The 17,170-nt window shown below is 40.6% G+C and overlaps 1 protein-coding gene across 1 annotated transcript in view; it reads left to right on the top strand.

The window, feature by feature from the left end:
• Positions 1–12,736, top strand: part of PSMB2 (proteasome 20S subunit beta 2) — a 47,073-nt gene extending 34,337 nt beyond the window's left edge. The window contains exons 4-6 of the mRNA XM_059896862.1: positions 8,468–8,630; positions 10,144–10,193; positions 12,502–12,736. Coding sequence (XP_059752845.1) covers positions 8,468–8,630; positions 10,144–10,193; positions 12,502–12,609 — 321 coding nt within the window. The 3' untranslated portion in view covers positions 12,610–12,736. The remainder of the gene's footprint in view (positions 1–8,467; positions 8,631–10,143; positions 10,194–12,501) is intronic.
• The last annotated feature ends 4,434 nt before the right edge of the window (positions 12,737–17,170 follow it).

Genomic DNA, 17,170 nt, shown 5'->3' with positions numbered 1-17,170 from the left:
TCTGTTTATTGAAACACTGTCATCATTAGCTAAATCCTTTGTCCCGTTGGTGGTTCTGCCTCTCCTACCAAATTCCCGACCCACAAGGAATGGGATTATGCTTCACACGCTTAATGTTCCAAGGTGTGCAGCACATCGCAAAAGAAACTGCATCGTTCTCCAAGGCACCTCACTCATAGCGACGTCGTCCTGTTCAATTAGAGGTGGCAGAGGCTGGCCTGGCTCCAAAGGAAGACTGTCAATTCCTCTCCTTTTCTGTGTCCACGCTCGGCAGGATGCTTCCTCACGCCCACCTCTCTCCCCCTTGCTGTGACTTCGGCTTCCGCCAGATGTCACACCGCTGCTTGTCACCGCCCAGACTGTCTTCACTGATTTTGTTGTTTCAGTGTATTTATCACAACTGTTCTCTTGAGCTGTAAAATTTATGGAATTTCACACTCTTCGTAATCACTACAGTGTTTCTTTTTCATGAGAGAGGGAATATACAAGGAGTTGTATGCACAAGAGTTATAGGGAAGGAAATGCTGCATCAAACTGAAGGAAAGTTTGCATGTGTGTGCCGTGTACACCCCCCACTCCCAAATGTACAAGGGAACTGAGCTCAGATGTACAAAGTGAAACTGAACTCAGTTCTGCAGGGCTCAGAGGTACTTAGGAAGTCCATTTCAATCCCAGGGAGAGGGACATAAGAGATGTGCTTATTGGCTAATTTCCCTGGCTTAAATTGTATTCCTTTTAGCAACCAAAAAAAGGTGGATAATTTATTGGCACTCTGTGGTAGTACATCTCCTTCTTCTTCTTCGTTTTTTTGAGCCTTGCCTCGCGGCTTGTGGGATCTTAGTTTCCCCGACCAGAGATTGAACCCGAACCCAGTCCCTTGACAGTGAAAGCTTGGAGTCCTAACCACTGGACCGCCAGGGAATTCCCTGGTACATCTTCTTGATCTTATTATTATCTAATCAGATCTGTTAATAATGTGGTCAGATCCTAAAAATGATGGTGGTGGTGGTGGTGATGATGGTGTTATTACTATGTAACAGGCATTTCATTGAGCAGTTTACATTTATTTATTTAAACCTTGCCATAACCCTGTAATGATGGATACTCTTATTATCCCTGTTGTATAGATGAGGAAATCTCAAAATGACTTAAAGCTCTTCACTTTAAAAATAAGCTTACCTCATGTATTTTTTTAAGGGAGGAAGAGATACCAATTTATCTAGTTTTTTTTCTTTTTCTTCTTCTTTCCCTACTTGTAAAAAGAGGCAAAATTTTGGTGGTATTTTATTTTAGAAACTAAAGTTCATTTTGAGTTCCCAGGATGGTTCATTCAAATTTTTTTCTTTGTGTGTCAGTTAGATACAACTTTAAAACTAAGCACGTTGGCATTTGTGCTGCAAACCATTGATGGTGATCCTCATGGCCATTGGACAGAGTGTCTCAGCTAAATGTTTAAATTCATTTATTGGTCACTCGGATGTTTAGGTTAGTTCAGAATTATGTATAGATACTGTTCCTCTCCTTGGAGACCTCATAACTTTGCTTTATTACTTAGACTTACTATCTAAATAATTAGAATAGTGGAGACAACCAAAGACAGATTATATCATGCACAGGATAAGGATTACTTCGTAAAAGATACAAGATTCCTGGCAATTTTATCATGATTGATTAGTGTTCGCATTCCTTCAGGTTAATTGGCAAATTCTCATGTTGTACTGATCATGGGAAAGAAGGGAACTGATGAAAAATTATCTAGAAAGTGAGGCTTAGCACTCAGGATGGACATATCTGTAAGGGTGGAAATAGTATGAAGGTACTTAATAAGTGGTAATTTGCTCTCCAAATCTGGATGTAGGATTTGTTGTTTTTGTTTTTTCAGGCTTCCAGGAAACTGTCTCTGTGCCTGTGTCAATTTCAAGATAGGTTAGGGTGGGTGTACTGTGAAGTAGATATGCTCTAAGTGTCAGTGCTTATGAATGTTTGTGACAATGAATACCTTCACCTTAGGGCTCCTTCCAAGAGTCCAGGAAGGAGAGAGGAGGAAACTGTCATGCATTTCTACCATGTGTCAGGCAGTGTGCTGGGCACTTTTTATAAACATCCCACCATATCCCTTTAGGAAGATGTATATGAGGTGTTTATTTATTTTCCTTTAAAATTTTATTTATTTTCCTTTAAAACTTAAAAAAAATTATTGACGTATAGTTGATTTATAATGTTTCAGGTGTACAGCAAAGTGATTCAGATTATATATATATATATATATATATATATATATATATATATATACACTTTTTCAGATTCTTTTCCATTATAGGTTATTAAAAGATACTGAATGTAGTTTCCTGTGCTATACAGTAGATCCTTATATGTCTGTATCTGTTCATCCCAAATTCCAAATATATCCCCCCCTTCCCTTGTGGTAACTGTAAGCTTGTTTTCTGTGTCTGAGTCTGTTTCTGTTTTGTAAATAAGTTCATTTGTATCATTTTTTTAGATTCCACATATATGTGATAGCATATGATATTTGTCTTTTTCTGTCTGACTGACTTCACTTAGTATGATAATCTCTGGGTCCATCCATGTTGCTGCAGATGGCATTATTTCATTCTTTTTTATGACTGATTAATAATTAATTGTGTGTGTGTGTGTGTGTGGTGTGTGTGTGTATATACACACACACACACACACACACACACACCCCACATCTTCTTTATCCATTCATCTGTTGATAGACATTTAGGTTGCTTCCATATCTTGGCTATTGTAAATAGTCCTGCTGTGAACATTGGGGTGCATGTATCTTTTCAAGTTAGAGTTTTCTTTGAATATATGCCCAAGAGTGGGATTGCTGGATCGTATGGCAACTCTATTGTTAGTTTTTTAAGGAACCTCCATACTGTTCTCCATAACTGCACCAATTTACATTCCCACCAACAGTGTAGGACGGTTCCCTTTTCTTCACACCCTCTCCAGCATTTGTTATTTGTAGATTTTAAAATTATGGCCATTCTGATGGGTGTGAGGTGGTACCTCATTGTAGTTTTGATTTGCATTTCTCTAATAATTAGCGGTGTTGAGCATCTTTTCATGTGCTTTTTGGCCATCAATATGTCTTTTTTTTAATTATTATTAATTAATTAATTTATTTTTGGCTGTGTTGGGTCTTCGTTTCTGTGCGAGGGCTTTCTCTAGTTGCGGCAAGTGGGGGCCCCTCTTCATCGCGGCACGCGGGCCTCTCACTATCGCGGCCTCTCTTGCTGCGGAGCACAGGCTCCAGATGCGCAGGCTCAGTAGTTGTCGCTCACGGGCCTAGTTGCTCCGTGGCATGTGGGATCTTCCCAGACCAGGGCTCGAACCCGTGTCCCCTGCATTAGCAGGCAGATTCTCAACCACTGTGCCACCCGGGAAGCCCCCATCAGTATGTCTTTGAAGAAATGTCTTTTTAGGTCTTCTGCCCATTTTTTGTTGAGTTGTATGAGCTGTTTGTATATTTTGGAAATTAATCCCTTATTGGTTGCATCTTCTGCAAATATTTTCTCCCATTCCATAGGCTATCTTTTCATTTTGTTTATGGTTTCCTTTGCTGTGCAAAAGCTTTTAAGTTTAGGTCCCATTTGTTTATTTTAGTTTTTGTTTCCATTATTATAGGAGATGGATCCAAAAAGATATTGCTGCAATATGTCAGTGTCCTGCCTATGTTTTCCTCTAGGAGTTTTATAGTATCCAGTCTTACATTTAGGTCTGTAATCCATTTTGAGTTTATTTTTGTGTATGGTGTTAGAGAATGTTCTGATTTCATTCTTTTACATGTAGCTGTCCAGTTTTCCCAGCACCACTTTTTGAAGAGGCTGTCTTTTCTCCATTGTGCCTCCTTTGTCATAGATTAATTGACTTGTAGTGCATGGGTTTATTTCTGGGCTTTCTATTCTGTTCCATTAATCTGTGTGTCTGTTCTTGTGCGAGTACCATACTGTTTTGATAACTGTAGCTTTGTAGTATAGTCTGAAGTCAGGGAGCATGATTCCTCCAGCTCTGTTCTTCTTTTTCAAGATTGTTTTGGCTATTTGGTGTATATTTGACTATATGAGGAATTTATCTTATATCTCAGTGCTAGGAGTGGATGGGCTTCTCTTGAGTGCTTGCCCTGTTTATTTCATGGACATTGTGAACTTCATAGGTGATTGTGTTTCCCTAGTAATTATTTTAGCATTTACTGAGGCTTTACTATGTTTTGGGTACTATGCTTGTTTATATGCATTATCTCTTTGAGTCTTCAGTGCAGCCTTTTTGTAGTAGGTATTATCCCATGTTTTCAATGAAAACATTTTCAGAGAGGTTAGGTTACTAACTTTTCTAAAGCTACATGTCTGGTAATAGAGCTGGATTTCAAACTCAGGTCTAACTGTAATGTAGCCCAGCTGTTTCTTCCTGAGATATTTATTTAAGCTACTGTTCTCCTCTTCATTTAATTCTAAATGCCTGTAGCATAATTTTTTTATTTACTTAGCAACCTATGTCTAAAGAAAAGTAGAAAGAGAAGGACCTAGGAGCCTAGAAAAAGGCAGCAATATTATGTGCAATCATAGGATACTGGCAGTCAACTTAAACTTCAACCAGTTCTCAGAAGTAGGACCTATCACTTTCTGACATTTGTTTAGTAATTTTCTTAATCTTTCTTCTTGTGATATTAGGTATTAGCCACATATGTATTAAAACATATATAATGCCTTCTGGTATTATTATTATTCACTCAGCAAATATTTACTGAACGTATACTATATGCTTATACATCATTGAACAAGCCAGACACAATCCTGCCTTCATGGAGTTTATAATTGGTATAAATATTTGAATAGGTGGATTGTGTCTTACACATACTATGTGTTTCCCTAAACACACCACAGTCACACATGTATATGCTGTAAGAGTTTCACAAAATCGAGTGGCTTGGAATTTGTCTTATTCTAGGAAAACACTATTGCATCAAGAATATGAGGAAATGTAACAGTCAAGAAACCCATTACTATGGCTTTGTCACTTTGAATGTCATGATTCTTAGAGGAGTAAGAGAGTGGCAGTATACGAGACTTTATTTGAAATTAAAAAAAAAAAAGTGTGAGCCAGAGATCTTTGATGGAGCATTGTCAAAAGAATTTCAGAAACTGCAAGTTGTTACACAGATGTATTGATTTAATTAGTCTAGATAACATCATTTATTTATGCTTAAGCATCTCACACATGCAAAAGTTGGTGATTCGAAGTCACACAATAATTTATGAGTTATCTTCTATACCACGTGTTATAGCTTCTGAATACCAACTTTGATGTGTGTGTGTGTCAGATGCTTAAGCATAAATAAATGATATTATATAGACCAGATAAGCAATACAGTTTGCTTCTGAAATTCCGTTGACATCTTCATGTAAAAATTTTTTGGTGGTGGCTTTTAAAGATCACATTAATTGTTTTAAACACAGTTTAAGTGTGGGCAAGAGCCTCACTGGAGACAGAGCATATGTAGGTTCTGCTGGTTAGCTCTCTAGTTATCTGGGTGGATCCTTAACATACCGTTGCAACTTGATAAAATTGTTTTGGTTAGCTGTAAAAGGAGTATTCGCCAGTGAATGGAGAAGAGTAGAGTTATCCTCTTAGCAAAAAGATGAACTTACTTTGTGATAGGTAAGAAACTATATTATTAAACCTCTTGGGGAAGGAAACCAGTTAGAATCTCCTTGCTATATATTTCTCTCTCTGTTTTGCTATTCGAATTTTAACTATAAGAACACTACAGTATTCTTTGTCTGCCTGATTTTGCATTACTGTTCTCACAGTTTAAAAAAATATATATTATATATTTTTTATTTTTAGGTAATTCAGACAGTTTTGTTGTTGTTGTTTAAAGTGGTAAGCTATCAAAAGGAGACTGGGGTGTAGCTAATATACTAAGAATTTAGGTAGCATTTTTTTCTTCCAGAGTTTGGGATGCCTCACCTCTATTATTTTTTTCTCACCATATTTCCTAGAAGACAGAAAGGGGAAGGATTAATTAACTCAGTTTTACACATAAGGAAACATATGCTTATAGGGGTTAAGTGTCTTGCCTAAGGTCAGACTTACTAAGAATGTCGTCACAGAATGTGGCAGAGAATTCCAGAGCCTGGCAAAGTGTAGCACGCTACTTACTGGGAAATGTGATAGGCAGATTATTTTCTCTAAAGACTTGACTATTGCTGGTCAATTCTTAACTCCTGAGACTATTCACCATCTTATCCCCAAGGCAGAAACTTGTTTGCAGGTTAGGGCTACTCTGTAGTCTAAGGGAAATATTACTTAGCACAGCTGGCTTGGAATTCCAAGTAAGTATATGATATTTTCATGTGTTCTTCTAACATGAGTTAGAATGTTTCTTCAGGCTGCCAAGTGCCCATGTTAATCAGTGTTCAAAGAATGCAAAGCATCACTTTTAAGACCATTAGCTGTTATTACTTTATGCCCCATAATAGGATGCATAAATATATTTGATTTCATTTAATGTGCATTTAATCGAATATATAAGTTTAGGGACGGGCATATAACCATGGGCAAGGCCTGCTCACTAGCCACTGTGGCAAATGCAAGAGGAAAAACACACTTTGCAGAGAAAAAGGAATTCATTTTACATGGGAGTCTCACCACTGATGCCTGGGAGCATAGACAGGCCGTGGTAAATGGCCCACCTGGTATAGAAAAAGAATCATCCATTTGGAGATGAAGAGCAAGGCAGGCTTAGTTAAGGTTCTCTGTAGAAACTTGCATTTTTAGACTTGCAGGTAATACAGAGAAAGGATACCTATAAATAGGTTATTATAAGTACTGTTTATTTATCTCACAGATAAAAATTACTTCTTAGTTACCTTAGCAGAGCCTTATTGTATTAGAAAAATATTAGCATTTCACCTAAATCTACAGTTCTTCTAGAGTTACAACATTTCTTTGTATTTATGAACTTCCATTATTACTGTCTGCATTAAAAGTTTAGTGATTTGGGAATTCCCTGGCAGTCCAGTGGTTAGGACTTCGAGCTTTCACCACCTGGGGCATGGGTTCGATCCCTGGTCGGGGAACTAAGATCCTGCAAGCTGTGTGACACAGCCAAAAAAAAAGTTTAGTGATTTGACTTAAATATTTGAGACTTTCTACCCTTCCCTACCGCAAGACTTGTTTTTTTCTTTTTTTTTTTTTTAATCTTTTCATTTTTTATAGTTGATACACAATATTATGTTAGTTCCAGGTATACAGCAAAATGATTCAGTTTTATATATACTTTTTTTCAGATTATTTTCCATTATAGGTTATTACAAGATTTTGAATATAGTTCCCTATGCTATACAGTAAATCCTTGTTGCTTATCTATTTTATGTGTAGTAGTTTGTTAATCCCGTACTCCTAATGTATACCCCGGCTTCCTTTCCCCTTTGGTAACCATAAGTTTATTTTCTATGTCTGTGAGTTAGTTTCTGTTTTGTGTACAGATTCACTTGTATTATTTTTTAAATTCCACATACAAGTGATATCATATAATATTTATCTTTCTCTGACTTACTTCACTAAGTATAATATTATCTAGGTCCATCCATGTTGCTGCAAATGGCGATAATTCAGTCTTTTTTATGGCTGAGTAATAGTCCATTGTATATATGTACCACATCTTCTTAAGCCAATCGTCTGTTGATGGGTATTTGGGTTGTTTCCATGACTTGGCTATTGTAAATAGTGCTGCTATGAACATTGGGGTGCATGTATTGAATTAAGAGTTTTGTCTTTTCTGGACATATACCCAGGTGTGGAATAGCTGGATCATATGGTAGCTCTGTTTTTAGTTTTTAAAGGAACTTCCATATTATTTTCCATAGTGGCTGCACCAATTTACATTCCCACCAACAGTGTTGGAGGGTTCCCTTTCCTTCACACCCTCTCCAGCATTTATTAATTGTAGCCCAAGACTTGTTTCTTAATAGTGAGGCATACAGTTTACCATTTGAGATTTTGGTCCAGTTGTCCAGACTGAGCCTTCTTATTTTGGATGATGTGGTCGGAGCTGCAGCTTTCTTTAGCCTGTGGCCTGACACTCTCAGAATTGTGTGTGTTGGTTTCAGCTATTAGGAACAATGCAAGAACACCCATGCTTTGCCTTTGAAATGCTTTTGTAACAGGTTTTGGTCCATGGGCTTTAAGAAGCAGCTTTTTCACATACCTTAAAGTGCTCCAAATGCTCTTCTGTTCAGAGAAAATAAGCTGACCTCCCTTTACCTCTGACCACACTCTGGGTCCTTTAGATTTGTCTGAATCTTTACTTTCATCATGATTTACTCAGCTGCTGCTATTTTCTTATTTATCAAGAGTTGGAACGTTCCTATTTCCATGAGGAGAGGTGTTGGTGTTATTGCTTTGACCATCACTTTGCAGTGTCTTTCCTTTGCAGACCCCATATCATGTCAACCTCCTCCTGGCTGGCTATGATGAGCATGAGGGTCCAGCGCTCTACTACATGGACTACCTGGCAGCCTTGGCAAAAGCCCCTTTTGCAGCCCACGGCTACGGTGCCTTCCTGACTCTCAGTATCCTGGACCGGTATTACACACCAAGTAAGTTTCAGCTCTCTAAGTGTAGGGAGCAGTAGCAGAGCCCTGTCCTCAGCTGCTTCCTGGTTTTGTGCACAACCCCCTGGAGTTGGGTGGCCAGGCTTGAATAGAGGATGGATCCTAAGAAGCACCTGCAGGTGCCCTCTGGAAGCTTTCTCCTGTAGGTCACTAGGGTTATGGAAAAGCTGATCGAAGTCCCTCTTCTGCCAGATAAAACGAGGTATTGCACATGCCCAGAGCTGGGTTTTGTTTTGTTTTAAAGGGGGGTTGGAGTAAAACTATAATTCTTCAGTTACAAAAGTTCAGTTTTTTCACTCATTTTGCCCTGGTTAGGTGCTCATTAGCTTCTCAGGTGTAAAGAATGAGCAAGTAAACCAAGGGGTTTGTAGGTTTATTTTGAGCTTGTGGTAATGAACAGGTCTCCAGCATGACAACTGAGTGTTTCTTTTCTTAAATATCAAAGCTTTCTAAGGCCATAGCCTGAGCTGTTCCCTTGGTTCTTATCACCTAATGGCTACCCCCTCCTGTAAGAAAAAGCTGGCTCTCTACTCATCCATGAACCATCAGCTTGGCAAACCTCCAGACACTGGGATGCTTTTGTGTTAAGTTCTATTTTCTGACCCCAATCCTAACCTCAACTTCAGCCACTGTGAGCAGTACACAGTTGGGATTCTCAGCTTTTACAAGCTATAGATGTAGCACAGATAACCAGTTTTCTCCTTACATTCCATTCGTCCCTGTCAGTATAGTAAGAATCTGGCTTGTTCATTCCTTTTTTGGTGCTGCCCTCTCACTCAACCTCAGCCATGCCAGAGCTCCAGGCCACATCCTAAAAAGAATTAGCCTGGCCTCCTAGTGACTGTTTCTTGATTTGGCATCTGTCAGTAATACAGCTGATTTGCCCACCAAAATAACCACCAACCACCCCTGAAGCCTAACTGCATAATATGTCATCCCAGTTTGCCATGCCTGTGGACAGTTCCTTTGGCTCCTATTTTATGAGAGACTCAGCCCCATCCTATGAATTCTCTTTCCATTGTTAAACTGAGGCCCAGCTGGCAAAGTGAGGCTAAAACACTGGCCCTGTCCTCCCTTTCCCTGATTTGCAGCTGGCTAGGGCAGATGGAGCTGATTTAAGCCCTGGTCTAAAGGGGGGCTGGGGGCGTTGGGAGTTGGGGGATGGGCTATAAAGAAGAGGCAGGCCGCTGGACTTCTCTAGAGGCAAGCCCTGGCCATGGGAGGCAGAATTCCGTCATGCTCTCCCTTCTCTGTAGCAAATCAATTTGCAATGGCTTGTGGCTGCCTGAGCATTGGGTGTGGGGCACCCTCAACTGCATATGGAATAAATTTGTTGCAAGCCAGAAGGCTAGGCATTTTGGGTTTTTTGCCTTTTCTGTTGTGTGGCATTTGTGTGGCATGCTGACCTGAAAAAGTTTAAAACTTAGTCAAAAGTTGCAGCAGAGAGTTGGACTTAATGTCAGCACCTTGAGTGCCTGGCCTCTGTGTTCTCTTTCAGCTATCTCACGTGAGAAGGCAGTGGAGCTTCTTAGGAAATGTCTGGAGGAGGTGAGTAGCTCCCATGGGATCCTGAAAGGAATGTTTTGTCTCTCTGTTTGCCAATATTGTTCCCGTTCCTCAGTTGCATTTTTTCTGATCCTTGCCAGAAGGTATAATAAATATCCACTAACCAGATGTGAAGTTGCTACCAGGGGTAGAGTTTGGTACATAACAAGCTTATTTTTTCGCTCATGGGTCACCTTCTCATCAATGTCAATTTTATAATTTAATTAATTTTCTTTTTGGTTCATCCAGACTAGTGGTTCTCAAATTTTAGCATGTATAAGAATCATCTGGGGAGCTTGTTTCCTAAAAAAGGCAGATTCATGCTTTCCACCCCACTCCCCACCCACTTCTGATTCAGTGGTCCTGGTGTAGATCTTGAGAATATTTTAACCAGCAGTCCCAAGTGATTTTGCTGCAGGTGGTAACTGGGGCCATACTTTAAGAACTATCGTGCTAGATTTTATACCTGCTCTATTTTTGTGCTACCTGGAGTTGTCATAAAGTCTGCTCCCTTGGAGACTTCCCTGGTGGCGCAGTGGTTAAGAATCCGCCTGCCAATGCAGGGAACACGGGTTCGATCCCTGGTCTGGGAAGATCCCACATGCTGTGGAGCAGCTAAGCTCGTGTGCCACAACTGCTGAGCCCGCATGCCACAACTACTGAAGTCCTTGCGCCTAGAGCCCCTGCTCCGCAACGAAGAGTAGCCCCCACTCGCTGCAACTAGAGAAAGCCTGCACGCAGCAACGAAGACCAAACGCAGCCAAAAAAAAAAAAAGTCTGCTCCCTTAACAGTACATAAGTTTGGGAGGGAAAGCCTCTGCTGGGAATTCAGGAGGCCATAGGAGGAAACTAAGAGGCTTCGGGCAGTAGGGGAGAGTAGCCCTTAGTTTATGAGGCCAGCAACACAGGCCCTGCCCATTCCAATACTACTCTTAGGAGTCTAAGGCTCTGGGGTATGAATGGAAGATGAGGAGGAAAAGAAAGCAGCTCCTGTAGGCTTTTTAATTCTTTTACTGTTCTTGTAGCCTAAGGATGAACTTGAATTCGTGGTCTAGTGAGAAGAGAGTAGGAGGTTGAGAGCAGGTGGTAGCATTGGACAGTAACGTCAGTTTGCCTCTTACACAAGCCTGTCATTTTCAGTCCATAGTGCCCCTTTTTCCTCTTGTTTGTAAATCCCCTTTCCAAAGCAGAAGCTGAGAATAAACTCATGTGCTTTTCTTATTAACCATTCAGCCAAGAGGCCGTATTAGTCCAGCAGCCCCAAGTGTTGCAAGGGGCTGCCAGGAAGAAGCCACTGGAATATTGAATGCTTTGAGACTTTATTCCCCAAGGATCCTAAATATGATTATTTTATAAACCCACATTTCCTTATTGTCACCTTTTCTTTATCTTGGAGCTTGTTTCTGGACACAGGAGTCATCAGCCAGAGAGGACTGTGGAAATGGAAATGGTTGTTGCTGTTCAGTCCTCATCTGTAAAGGAGATGGGAAACATCAAGAGAGGGAGGGCTTAGGCCTGGAGAGGGGTACATTTCCAGGATATGCCCCTAAGGGAGCACGTGGAGCTTTGTGCCTTCTATCTAGAGATTAAGTGAGGTGTCCAGGAAGAGTCGCCCACAGAAGCAAAGATTTCCTCCAGCTGTGTTTCTCAGTAATCTCCAGCCAGGTTAATGGGGCCGTCTGGTTTTATGCACATAGACCACAGCTCCTTTGGAACAGCCTCTCAAGCAGAGAGTCTCATGAAAGTCCAGAGGTGTTTCTTTAATGACAGGTTAGCTTGTATTGGAGGAGACAGAAGCAGGAGTTGTTCCAAGAGTAGTTCTGAGGCCATCCTTCCCACCACCCCCCAGCTATACACACAAACACACACACATCTGGTCCTTATAATGTGGGCGGGTGACTGGAGCAAACTCTTGGGACCTAGGAGTACATGGCTTTGGTCCAAAGCTTATTCCTAGGGCAGTCGCTCCTTGGTTGGCTTGTTACCTTGAGACATTTTAAAAGAGAAGTCTGTGTTTACCAGGCTAATTGGTGGCAAATTGTGAGGAATAGAGCATTAGATTGTCTCATTCTTCATCAGCTGGCTGACCAGAGTCAAGCCCTCAGCTCTTGCTCACTACCTTCCAGTCAGCCTCCACCTGCAGTTGGGGCTTTCCTCAGTGTCCTAGTGCCAACTGCCTCCAATGGGATACCAGTGCCACAAAAGCAGAGATCATTATCTGCTGATATGCCCAGTGCCTAGAACAGAGCCTGGACCACAGTTAGTTCTCAATAAAAATTTGTTGACTGATTTCCTTCATGTTTCTCTGCAGCTCCAGAAACGCTTCATCCTGAACCTGCCAGCCTTCAGTGTTCGAATCATTGACAAGAATGGCATCCACGACCTGGACAACATTTCCTTCCCTAAACAGGGCTCCTAACGTCATGCCCTCCCTCCCACTTGCCAGGGAACTTTTTTTGATGGGCTCCTTTATTTTTTTCTACTCTTTTGACGTGTGCTCTCCATAGATGGTTATTTCAGAATAAAGCTGACTGTGGATAAATTGAGCGCTCTGGGTTGAGTCTCAGTGTACATAACCTCAGGAAGGACGTGGAGGGAGGATTACCTGCATGGGACTTTTTGCCAGGACTGTCTTTCCTCCTGCCCCTTTCCCTTCATTAATGCTCTGATTGTCCTTTAGCAGCTGACAGCTTGCTTGCTAATGTTTCATTCCCTCTAAAGCAGTGGTTCTTTATTGCCTCTAATCTTAAACATTTTTAACTTAATTAATTTGAATAGGTAATACATGTACCTATAGATTGACATATATACACTAATATGTATAAAATAAGTAACTAATAAAAAGCAGGTGGATAGCACAGGGAACTCTACTTCACTTTGCTGTACAGTAGAAACTAACACAACATTGTAAAACAACTATACCCCAATTAAAAAAAAAAAGAAAGAAACATAAATAAAAAGTAAAACTGTAAAACATCTAGAAGAACCCCCCCCCAAAAAAAGTAATTGTTATTGGGCCATTAAAAAAAATGCAAACAGTACAAAAACACACAGTAAAAATGTTTCTCCCATCCCTATAATTTAATCGCCATCTTCCCTTCCCAGAGGAAACTTCAGCTACTAATTTCTTATCTAACCTTTAAGAGATATGCTGTTCTTGTATAAAATATATGCATGTACATGTCCCTTTTAAAAAATATTTTTAAATGTTCTGCATATTGCTTTTTTTCATTTAACACTCTGTTGGAGATTGCTTTTATATCAGTACCTAAATAGCTACCTTATTGTTGTTGACAGTTGCATAATATTCCATGAAATTGGTATACTGTAGGTGGTTAACCAGGTATCTGTTTTACTTCCTAACCTAGCTTTTTGGAAATGAGTAATGTAGATGTTTTTTGATTGGTGCCACTAAAACAGTGGTTCTTAACCAGATGTATGTATGAGTCACCTGGGGAGTTTTCTTTTTTAGTCTACATGATTAGGCTGCATTCACTCCCGGATTCTAACGAACAGGTTTGGGGCCTAGACTAGGAATATTTTTTTAAAGCTTCTAATCTTAGGTGATGATAGAGAACCACCAGATTGAAGCTTTTTTGGAGCAGTGGTCCTCAAACTTTAGCATGCATCCCAACTTCCTTATAAACACAGCTTGCTGGGTCCTACTCCTGTAGTTTAGGGTGTGGCCTGAGATTTTACATTTCTAATATTTCCAATTGATGCTGATGCTGCTGGTCTGGGAACCATACTGTGAGCACCATTTGGTCTTAAACTAAGGTAAGCCCTACTTTATTCCATTCTGTGCTACTCTTAATACCACATACAATAGGTTTTTGGTTTATCTGAGGCGAAATATATCATCTCTCTAAGATTCTCCGTATAGATCAGCACATTTGTATTAACAGTATTGGATTAATATCAAATTGAATGTCGTACACTTTTTAATACACCAATGGTAAATGATTTATACCATAAGAAGCAAGCTAATCATTGAATAAATGGGCAAAAGAGATGATTCACATGACCACAGCTGGTTCATCATCAAACACCACCATCAGTATGCATAGGTGTGGGCTTTTGGCTAGATTCCTGAATCTCTTTCCGAGGCATCTATTTTAAAGCTCCACAGGTGATTCTTATGCTTGCCCCAGTTGAGTGCCACTACTAAGGCATGAGCAGTCCTGCTTCATGGTTTTCCCATCTGTAGAATGGTCAAAATTGTATGAGGATTCCATGTGCAAATATAAAGCATTTGGAACAGGGCCTGGTATGTGGTAAGTGCTCAATAAGTACATAATTATTGGTAAACTTGTTATTCTACATCCAAGCCTCACCAGGAATGAAATTGTTCTCTGCCTTTGAATATAAGTGTCCCCAGGGCAGTCTCATAGGCAAGCCCGCCAGCCCACCCTGACTTCCAGTCTGTTTTCTCCAATCCAGATGTCTTTTCTGAGCTCAAGATACACTTAATTCTAGGTATCTCACCCTCTAGTCATAGGGACATCAAACTCAGCATGTCTAAATCTGAGCCTTACCATCAGCCCCCAGCTCCCAAGTGCCCAAGCCAGAAACCTAGGCATCATTTATCTTTGATAAGCTTATTTTGCAATAAATTTGGTTTTGCAGAAAAGTTGCAAAGGTAACAGAGTTTTCTTATACCCCTCACCTAGTTTCCCCTGATGTTAACATGTTACATTTGTAAAAACTAAGAAGCCAACATTGGTTGGCACATTAGTATTGATATTAACTAAACTCCAGCCTTTATGCAGATTTCACTGATTTTTCCACTAATGCCTTTTTTCTCTTCTAGGATATGATCCAGGATACTATATTGCATTTAGCTGGGCATCATTTTTGATGCCTTCTTTATCTCCAGCCTTCACATAGTCACCAAGTTTTGGCAGTTTTACTTCCTAAATCTTTTTTTATTATTATTAAGTTTTATTGGAGTATGCTTGCTTTACCTTCCTAAATCTTTTAATGAAAATCTCCATCTCCATTATCTCAATTCCCCGACCAGGGATTGAACCTGGGCCAAGGCATTGAAAGCCTGGAATCCTAACCACTAGGCCACCAGGGAACTCCCTTTCTTGAATTTTTTTTTTTTTTTTTTTTAATTTATTTTTGGCTGCATTGGGTCTTTGTTGCTGCACGCAGGCTTTCTCTAGTTGTGTCAATCAGGGGCTACTCTTCATTGCAGTGTGCGGGCCTGTCATTGTGGTGGCTTCTCTTGTTGTGGAGCACGGGCTCTAGGCACACAGGCTCAGTAGTTGTGGCTCGCGGGCTCTAGAGTGCAGGCTCAGTAGTTGTGGCGCACGGGCTTAGTTGCTCCGTGGCATGTGGGATCTTCCCGGATCAGGGCTCGAACCTGTGTCCCCTGCATTGGCAGGTGGGTTCTTAACCACTGCGCCACAAGGGAAGTCCCTCTTGGGCTATTTTAACAGCTTCCTAACTTCTCTCTACTTTTAATCTCCTCCCTCTCCAGTTTTTTCTCTGTACTCTCAAAATTGGATCATCCATTCCTCTCCTCACTTAAAACTTTTCTGATGGTTTTCCATTGCTTATAGAATAAAGCCCACCTTTTTGGTTTGACATGCTAAACATTTCATAATCCTTTACCAACCCAGCTCCCCAATTTCCTTTCCCTCTTCTGTACCTCATAAAGCCATGACCCAACTGAATTGATGATGGCCTCAGCATACGTTTTTTACTTCACACCTGTGTATATATATACCTACTGTAAGAAGGGTAAGCATTGCTTCCTGGAACTTTTCTTACAGGTATGTATATATGTATGATTGAGTCGTGATGTAGTGCACTCTGATATTTTCTAATCTGTTTTCTTCTACCAGATTTTGTTTTTTTTAATGCCAGCTATGTCCTAAATCAATTTCCTCAAGTTTGAAAAACACTGGGAATGCACCGATGCTTTAACACTCCGGGCCAAACACTGCTCAGAATGGTCTCCCGATTGGTTCCCATCTGCTTTCAGGTGATTAATACACAGAAAACAATTTATTCCTTCCCAGGCTTGGGGTGAGAGGGGATAGGTTGGAGAAGAGAGCACCTGTTTTGCCTTAGGGTAGGGAAGCTTAGCTCTGACTAGTGAAGAGGTTAGGGAGGCTGACAAGGAACCCCTAAGAGATGGAAGAGGGTGCTGAAATAGTTTAAGTGCCATATGTCTTACCTCATTTAATCCCCTCAACTTCCCATAGTCTAAAATAATTTTAGTAGTAGAATGTCTCTTGCAGGCCCACGGCTTTCGTTAAAGCAGAACATAATTTCAGCCTTTCCTCCAATCCTCCTTTCATATGTGTGGGCTGAGGCAGGGAAACTTCTTGGGAGAAGAAATCACATCTTTGGACCTTTCCCCTGGGAGATGACGCCCAGACCTTTCATTTCTGCAAAACACCTGACCATCTGTCTCTGGCAGCACACCTACAAAGAACTGGGGGAAGAGAATTCCAGGCAAAGAGAACGGTAAGTGCAGTGGCCCTGAGGCATAAAAGTGGTAATTTGAGGAACAGAAAGGAAACCAGTGTGGCTAGAGCAAAGTGAGTGATGAAGAGAATAGTTTAAGATATGGTTGAAGAAGTAGGCAAAGTTTTGATTGTTGCAGGGCTTTAGTATGAAGGTGTACCAGTGAAAACAGAGAGACCAGTTGGAAGACTATTGTAATAGTCTCGAGGACTAGGGTGGTAGCAGAGGAGATAGAAAAGGATGTGGACTTTCTGATGGATTGGGTGTAGGGAAAGAATCAAATATGACTCCCTAATTTCTGGCTTGAGCAACTGGGTCAAGAAGGTGGCGAGGTCAAGATTTGAGTACTTGAGTCAAGTACTCCATTTTGGACATAAATAGAAGAGAGAATTTCAGAGAAGAGCAAGTGGTCAGCCATGTCAAATGCTGCTAAGTCCAGAAAAAGGGCCTTTGGGTTTGACATGTGGCCATTGATGACCTTGCTGAGTGGATTTCCATAG

Source organism: Balaenoptera ricei, chromosome 1 (genome assembly GCF_028023285.1).
Source record: "Balaenoptera ricei isolate mBalRic1 chromosome 1, mBalRic1.hap2, whole genome shotgun sequence".
NCBI lineage: Eukaryota > Metazoa > Chordata > Mammalia > Artiodactyla > Balaenopteridae > Balaenoptera > Balaenoptera ricei.
Note: the sequence above shows the minus strand (reverse complement) of the source record. Positions and strands in the feature narration are given on the sequence as shown.